The sequence below is a fragment of the Cheilinus undulatus genome, linkage group 18 (genome assembly GCF_018320785.1).
Source record: "Cheilinus undulatus linkage group 18, ASM1832078v1, whole genome shotgun sequence".
Lineage (NCBI taxonomy): Eukaryota > Metazoa > Chordata > Actinopteri > Labriformes > Labridae > Cheilinus > Cheilinus undulatus.
Window position 1 is genome coordinate 24,258,617 of NC_054882.1, and position 9,160 is coordinate 24,267,776.

A 9,160-nucleotide genomic window follows, 5' to 3' on the forward strand; every position below is an offset into this window, starting at 1 on the left:
AAGCATATCGTCTTGTCTGATGGCCAAAAAGCACCATTCTGGTCTCATCAGACCATAAAACTTTCTACCACTTGACCATGGAGTCTCCAGTATGTAATATGAGTTTCCTTCAAAAGTGGCTTTCTCTTTGCGAATCTGCTGTAAAGAACCCCAGCAACATTTGTTGTATGCAGAGTCTCTCCCGTCTCAGCTGCTGAAGCTTGTAACTTCTCCAGAGTATGCATAGGTGTCTTGTTGTCCTCTCTCACTTGTCTCCTGCTTGTCCGGTAACTCAGTTTGTGAGAATGGCCTTATCTAATGCAGATTTGTGCCATGTTCCCTCTATTTCTTGATGATGGATTAAACTGAACTCTGGGGGATGTTGAGTGCCTTGCATTATTTTTTATCCATCCCCTCACTTATAATTTCCAACAACCTTTTCTATGAGTTTCTTGGGGTGTTTTTTTGTTCTCATGGTGTAATGGTAGCCAGAATACTGATACACTAGTTTACAAATCACGTCAGCGATCAGGCAGGTTAATCTTGCAAAGTTCCAATCTGCAGTGGCTGGTGGCCTGCCACTAGGGGTGCCTGGTGGTAGTCAGTATTGTCATATGGCCAACAGCATACCACTAGGAGGGGGTGATTGTCCAGCCCTATCTTCCACCGTCATGTTGCTTATGCAAATTAATACCAGGGGTCCTTCTTTACAAAATGTCAAGAAGAAATGTGAACATTTTACACTGTTACACCTTAAGAGCATACTTTAAATGGGAAAACCCTATCCCCAGTACATCTCGTTTTGTCTGTTGATGCTTTTTGTCACCAGGCACTGCTCCCCCTAGTGGCAGGCCACAGGCCACTTTTCGATCTCGCCCCAATCTGAAACAATTGTGTTTGCTCTGAGAACTGACAGATCAGTCAACATTATTTGAGGAGAACAAGGTGGTGGTTTATTACAAGGGACTACAAGGTTGTAAACAATGGTAACCAGTGTAGCAATTGGCATGTAGCTATATTAGCAGTTTTTATAAGGACTGGACAAAGTTTCTTTAGTACAACAAGCGCAAAGACACAGACTGGCAGCTTTCCTAGGTAAGATAACTGAGTATTGGCCAGCTGGATGTGAGACATATCCCATCCCATTTGAAAAGATGAATTTGCTTTTCTCCTGACTGGCCTCATCATGATTTGTTTTAGTTACGTTCGGAGTTTAACTGTGCTGTTTATTTATTTTTCTATTAAAATAACAGCAAAGAATTGCATTGAATACTTTTAGAGGGACAACATCTTTTCTGCCAGGAAGTCTTTCAGTTTGGTACTTTGCCTGTCTTTCAATAACGAAATGTCCAGTTCCGATATAACCGCCACTATATCTGCTTCTGAGCTAGTTGCCATTGTTTACCGATTTCCAGTCCAACGAAATTACACAAAGGAGAGCCACAAAGGATTTCCATGTTTGTTTTTTGCTTTGATTTTTTTCTTAATTCATAAACAAAGTCTGGCAGTTACATTCATGAAATAACCACACTGGAAACATTTCAGACTTAGAAGCATTTCATAAATAAAACAGAGAAAAAGGACAGACATCTAATCTTGGATTAGATTATGTAGATGACATACCTACATAGCTTACCTAGCTGCTTTGTGAGCCTAGCGTAAGTTCATAGCTATTTAGTTCTGTGATCTATGGCTGAGGTAGCTTTAGCAAACGCACCTAAAGCTAACTTAGCTGAGCAGAGAACATAGTTATGTAACTTACGCAGCTGCTTTGTGAACTTTGACTTAGCTATATTAGCTATGCAGCTACATTATCTACATAGCTTGCACAGCTAACATAGCTACGTGGATAATGTACCTACGTAGCTTACATAGCTGCTTTGTAAGGATAGCTTTAGCTACAGAGCTACGTCCCTCCATTATCTATACCTCAGTAAGATTTAGCAAAAAAAAGCTAAAGCTAACTTAGCTATGAAGATAACATGGTTATGTTTCTTAAATAGCTGCTTTGTGAGCTTGCTTATGCTACATTAGCTGCGTGGCCCAGTCGTCATTTACATAGCTTATGCTATGTAGATAGCTACATTATCTACATAGCTTATGCAGCTAACATAACCACATAGATAATGTACCCATGTAGCTTACATAGTTGCTTTGCGAGTCTAGCTCAGGCTACATTCGCAACATAGCTCTAATCTATACCTGAGTGAGCTTTAGTAAACGTAGTTAAAGGTAACGTAATTACGCAGATTACACAGCAGCTTTGTGAACTTTGCTTTAGCTACATAAGCTACGTTATCTATCTAGCCATGTTATGTACATTGCCTATGCAGCTAACATAGCTATGTAGATAACTTAAGATAACTTAGCTACTTTGCTTACATAGCTGCTTTGTGAGCTTAGCTTTAGCTATGCTAGTTACATCACTATGCTATCTAAAAGTTAGCTTTAGCAAATATAGCTTAGGCTAACTTAGCTACAAAGATAACATAGTTGCATAGCTTATCTAGCTGCTTTGTGAGCATATTTTTTATCCATGTTATCTACATCATCTATGTTGCTTACGCAGCTTACAGGGCTACATAAGCTTTGTTTGCGGCATTATAATGTTTTCGTTTTGGCAGACAAGCTTTCTTCCTTTAAACAGACTGTTTACTTGGCCCCTTAAAGCCTGACAAAACAAATAATAGCCAGAAAATTCTAATTTTTTGCAACTGGAATGTTCATTTAGCTTTCTTCTGAAATTTAAAAAAATCCAAATTTCCATAAAATTTAACAATTATGTTTTTAGTATCTCATTTCATTAGGTGTTTTTGGTAACTGATAATCCACATGAGGGCATTTTCATCATTTATCAGATTGTATTCATAAGTTTCTTTGAGTAACTTATTGAGCATATTGGTTACATAGAGGTATCATAAAAGTATGTATCAAATATGTGACAACAGGCGTTAAAGGGTTAAATGTTTTGCAGGTCAGGTTTTTAAATTTTGGTATCCTAAACCTTACTTTTACCTTAACCCTTACCATAAATGGAAGCTTAATCTGATTTTTATTTCAAAAGTTGAGGGCCATCAGAGATGTGCAGTCTGCAGCCATACCCTTCTCCCATTTGGCTGAATTGTCTTAAGTGTGTGTTTAGAAGATCATATCACTTAAAACTGTTCTTATGTCTGCAGACTACCATGTTATTAAAATAATTTAAGGTTTTGAAATCATCTTGTGTATGGCCAGCCAGAATCAAATGAGTAAAGGGTGAGTTTACAAAAGAGGACACCGAAATCAATCAAACCCAAAGTTCCTACACAGATGCTTTAAATCTGTGGGTTTTAGATTATTGTTTGAAGAGACCAAGATATGAAATTTTTTTCCCCTGAGACTGATGGTTGTTTTCTGACATTTTCTGACCTTCATCTTTGTTGGGATCTTTGCTATGGAGCTGCAACACTAATCCTTCAACTTAACCTTAAATGGTCTCCATCAGGAATCATATCTAGCCCGTCAGGTTAGCTTTACAGAAAAGTTTCTTTCTGATGCCGATAAGCTCAAGTACCCAACTCCGTTTATCCTTTTCATTGCCTATTCATGTTTCATAAATCCACAATCATGTTGGACGTCTGCTGAAAGTATTGCTGGTGGTTTAAATAGCAGAAGTGACAGCCAATTGTATTAGAGCCTTCTTATTCCAAAATAACACAAACAACATCAGAGCCAACTATTCAAACAACTTTGGAGTAACATCAATGGGACTGAACATCCAGCAGCCTAACAGCCTTTTGCTGCGGCGGAGCATTTATCACATCTCTCGCCTATCAAAAAGCTCTTCACTGACAGTAATGGGGCTGAGCTCATGCACAAGAGCCATGGATGACTTTTAGAGTGGAAAATCCACAGCTGCTGGTGCTTTTGCATGTACAATGCAGAGGGTTTTTTTTCCAGAGTTTTTGAGGTACAAAAACAAGCCTGGATTTGGCATCCAGTGTGCCCAGCAGTTAAGCTCGTCCATCCTCTCCTCCAGTCTGTCCCAGTATCGATTATCTGACAAGAGAAAAGCACTACATCCTCCTGGTTCCTTCCTGCTGCCTCAACTCATTCCAACGAGCAGCAATCTGCCACAACATACATCACGGCCCCTTTAAAGTCAGATAAGAAAACCTCTTAATAAGATTACTGTGTCTTTCAGCATTATTATCCCTGCCAAGATGCTTAATCAGCACCTACGCGGAGAAACACAGCCCAAAAATATCCCAAGCAGCAAAGAAAAAGAGACCTAAAAACCCTGCTGTCGTTTAAGGAATATTCATGTTCTCAGGAAATTGGCTAAAGTATATTTATCTACACTATATGTGTTTCTCTTTTAATGGAGAAGTCTAAATTGACTGTATCATAGTGGAGGTGGAGTGCCACCTAGTGGGTGAACCTGTGCTGATATATTGACAGATATGGATGGAAGTGGATGGTTTAAATTCTATTTCAGGGGTTGTAAACAGATCTAAAGGGTTAGGCTCAATAGCAAAACATTTATTTTCTGACGTATCAACTGAAAGAGTTTTTCAGTGTGAGGGACATGTCTTGCATATCGAACTTGTTTCCATTTCTATTGTGCAGTTAAAATGATCAAATCACCCTCTTTTTTAAGGAGATATTTCTTCCATATTACTTAATAAATATCATCTTTTCCATATCAAATATCTTCCTGTCTTTTACCATGCACATCAGTTTTTAGATGTTCTTTGCAACTAACCAGACAAAAATCATTGCTTTGTCCCTGATGTTAAGTGTGGGTTAATTATCTTTTTTATATAAGGTGGGATGAAGAAATAAATTTAATTCTTGCACCCTGAGGCGTTTAATTTCCAGGGATTTGTGGATGTTCGTGTGACGCACACAGAACTCCTCTGATATTTCTACATTTAGCTCTAAATCCCAAAACGACACCTATAGAGATAAAATATGCATCTGCAGGATCTGAAGCTGTATCCAGCTTTTAATTTCATACATTTGCGGAGTCAATCAATACAGCTCATCTTGTTTGAGCTTATTCAGCAAATACATTTCCTACAAAAAGTATTCATACCTTTGATATTTTACCCTTTTGTTGATTTTATAAATCAGTCACGTTCAATATAACTGGACTTTTTTGACACAAAAAAGGCATAAAACCTCTTAAATGTCAAAATGAAAGTAGATTTTGAGTCAATTGGTGCATTTAGTCTTACAAATAGTGAAATGGGGATCACATAAGTGCAGTGAAGTATCTCAAGTGATTGTAGCATAAAGACGCCTGTGTTTGGAAGGTCCAGTCCAGTCAGTAGTTAACCAGTTTTCCTGGCAACCATTACACCACAAAGTCAAAAGAACTCTCCAAACAACTCAGAGAAAAGGTTACTGAAAAGTTTAAGCCAGTAGATGGATCAAAAATCCAAGGCAGCCAACATCCCCCAGAGTTCAGTTATATCCATCATCAAGAATGGAAGAAATATGGCATATGTGGCCTATAAGAGGCCACCAAGACACCTATGACTACGCTAAAGGAGTTGCAAGCTTCAGCAGCTGTTGCCTGGGTTCTTCACCAGTCAAAGCTTTATGGTAGCGTGGCAAAGAGAAAACCACTGGTGAAGAAAAATCATATTAAATCTCGACAAGAGAGTGCCAAAAGGCATGTGGGAAACTTCATGGTCAAGTGGAAGACAGTTTTATGGTCTGATGAGACCAAAATGGTGCTTTTTGGTCATCAGACAAGACACTAGTTTTGGCCAACACCAAACACACTATTTATTCCAACTGTGAAGCACGGGGGTGGCAGCATCATGCTGTGGGGATGCTTCTTGGCAGCGGGCCAGCAGTTTTACAAAGAAGTATGGAGTTAAACCTCAGTGTCCAGATGTGCAAGCCTGAGACCTACCTACACAGACTGTGCTGTGATTACATCCCCACTGTAAAGCACAGTAGTGGCAGCATCATGCTGTTCATGCTTTTCAGCCTGCATGAGAACTACAGCTTGGGAGAAGATTTATCTCTCAACCGGACAATGACCCGAAGCATACTGTGAAAGCTACTCAGAAATGGTTTAAAGACAACAAGGTGAATGCTCTGGAGTGGCCGAGTCAAAGTCCAGGCCTCAATCCAAAAGAGAATTTGTGGCTGGACTTGAAAAGTCCTGTTATTATCTTATGTATATTACTTTAAAGAAATCTGTTTTTACTTTGATACTGAAAAGTTTACCCAGTTTTTTTTTTTTGGCAAAAAAGGGCCAAATTTTATAGAATATGACTGATTTATAAAATTGATAAAAGTTAAAACATCCATGGGGTGAAAATTTTTTTAGCCATTGTAAGTAAAGGACTGTAGTCATATTTCAGCTCGGTGGAGCTACACTGGGCTTTTACTGATCAGATATCTGTTAAAGAATGTAATTGAAGAATGAGGGTTCAGCTGCAGCCTTTTATCATTTTAGTTTGTATGTGCACCAAAGATATGCAAGCTGGGAGCATATCTTTGGTGCACATGCAGCAGTCTGAGTGCCTCTTAAGCCTGTATGTATCTGCTTCTCTTTAGGTTGATTAAAGGCTCGCTGAAGTGAAGTTTGATGAGGAATATAAATATAAGAGTAAGTTAAAGTGCTCTACAGCAGTTCCATTAATCAGCTCAGTGCTGACATCCACCTGCCTTTGCACAAGGAGAGCAACACTGTGAGATCCATGGATGCCACTTTGCTTCCTCCCTCTCATTCTCCCTCACTTCAAAAGCACAGGAGTGGGGTGACAGGCCAGGGGAGGGGGAGCCCCATTGTTAATTGGCCTTTTCAGCAGAACAGAGAGGTGAAGACGAAGAGGAAAAAGAAGAAGAGGAGGACAATGGGGTCCCTTTGCCTCTCCAGAACAAGAGGGATGCACTGCCTTGAAAAAGATAGACCAGTCAGAGCACACATAGACCGGCGGGGCTCTCCTCAGACAACCCCAAACTGAGTGAAAGAGGCAATCAATCATGTGGCCTGCAGTTCAGACAGAGTAAATAGCCTGTGTAGCCTTGACACACACTGCAGGTTGTTGTTTTTAAATGATGTGTGTGTCCTGTTGCAGGAGGATGCTTAAGCTTGAGGTGTTACTCAGCAGACAAACAGTGTCCTCACATCTCACTCCACTGCTGCAGTGCTTCAGTGGGACGATAGGTACTCCTTTCCTCACTTCAATAAGGGGATGAAGCTCAATTAGCATTTCACAAGTCCCTCTTTTCCTCCTCCATTGCAACCTTCCCCGCGGAGCCCATGCTTTCTCGGGGGGATTGTCCTGTTTTGGGCCCTTGTTGCCGTTGGCAGGGTGACAGTATTCGAGTGTGCAAACTTGTGCTATTGTCCGCGGGCCAGAGGGAGCCATGGAGACCCCATAATATGACACAGGAAAATGTTTGCTGATGGCAATTCTATGGGCTTTGTCCGACTCTTTCTCCTTCATGACGACTCGATTTAAGTCTCTAAATGTTTGACTACAAATGCAGGAGTGCTATCCAGCTCCTTCCCCTTTGTCCCGCGAGGTTTGAATGAGTAATTCAGCCTTTGTGTCGCTCGATTGAGGGGGCAAACAGAAAGACAAGATTCTTGAGCGTTCAAGCCCCTTTCCATGGTTATGCACTCTTTAGATCCCCCCCTCCCTTAACCAAATCCTACAGCTGACATCACCCTTGGGGAGGGTGTGAGGGCTATCTAGTTTTGAAATTTTACTGCCCAGAAATAGTTAAAATGCATGCTTATTTCAGCAGAATTTACGCTCATTTTTACTCCAATACGCGCCAGGTTTGAGAGGATTTTTGGCCAATGCGCAGGAATCACCGTGTAGGAGAAATATCGCATCCCCTCGGCGGCTTTTCCCCCTCAGATCTCCATGACAACAATTTGCAATGATGAAGAATTCGATACCAGGGCGCTTGGAGGCTGATTGGGGTGCATTGTGAGGGGCCTGGGGTCGCTGATTGGTTCAAGGAAAGAACCATAACTACAAGGAGTTTATATTCATTCAACTTGTTGAAGTGCTCCTACTGCAGCCTGGAGAGAAGTCTGAGTTTGGACTGTGGCTTCCAGAGCCTGGATTTATCCAGCAGCGGTGAGTAGAGGCTAACTTATCCCTTAGGTGTGGTTGATTGGTGAATTTACGTGTAAATTCAGGGGTTCCAATTGCTGCGCAATTACGCACGACTTAAACACGTTTCCTGTTTTCCCCTAGATCCTGATGTTGGACTATAAATTCTGACATGGACTGATCTGATCAAAACCTTTCCAAAAATGGCGAACGCAGACAGTGAGGTCAAGACTTTGCTCAATTTTGTGAACTTGGCATCCAGCGATATCAAAGCAGCCTTGGACAAGTCAGCTCCGTGCAGACGCTCCGTGGATCACAGGAAATACCTACAGAAACAACTCAAGCGTTTCTCCCAGAAGTACTCCAGAGTCCCAAGATGCCACGCGCACAGATCTCCTGAGTATGGGTGCGTGAAACCGGTGGGGGCTGCCCACCAGAGTGTGAAGGTCGTCGAGAAGGCCGGCAACTCGGATGCTCAAGGTGTGGAGAGTTCAGGGAGCGCTGTGGAGCAGGTGCCCATGAGGAAGCGACAGCTCCCTGCGTCGTTTTGGGAGGAACCTAAGTTGACCCAAACTAAGAGGGAGCACCCAAATGTAGGGTTGAAAAAGCAGCATGCAGCTGATGGCAATGACAAAAAGAAGAGGAGTCATGATGATGGAAAAGCTGCTCTGTCTGCGGAGAAAGAGGCGCTGAAATTGGACCTGAGCTCTCATCACTGCGTCAGCGTGTGCGCCTGCTGCCCCTTCCAGTACCACGGACACCAGGTCCTCCACAGTCACATTGTTGTCCCCCACCCGCCCCTGGGGCTGTGGAGCAAGGCAGCAGGGACTGAAACAGAGAGACCTGAGCATCCTTATGGACAGAAAATACACACGCACGTGGTGGTCAAACCCATCCCCACCAAACCAACCGTTCAGTCTCCCATATTCAGCGTGTTTGGATTCATTTAAGTACTCTACTTTTGTGTACATATGACTGATGATTTCCATACTGTGTTCTACACAGCAGCCTCTTCCTCTTCCACTTCCACTTGTACAAGCACTTATTGGAATGTTTCTTCTATTTTTATCATTTCAATCTTAAGTTGCACTTTCATGCCAGTCTGA

The 9,160-nt window shown here is 41.7% G+C and overlaps 1 protein-coding gene across 1 annotated transcript; it reads left to right on the forward strand.

Annotated features, from left to right (window-relative positions):
• The first annotated feature begins 8,025 nt into the window (after positions 1-8,025).
• LOC121526208 (protein FAM181A-like) lies at positions 8,026-9,004 on the forward strand. The gene is made up of 2 exons (XM_041812662.1): positions 8,026-8,078; positions 8,199-9,004. Exon 2 carries the CDS (start codon positions 8,258-8,260, stop codon positions 9,002-9,004), a length of 747 nt encoding a protein of 248 aa, XP_041668596.1. The 5' UTR covers positions 8,026-8,078; positions 8,199-8,257.
• Positions 9,005-9,160: the final 156 nt, after the last annotated feature.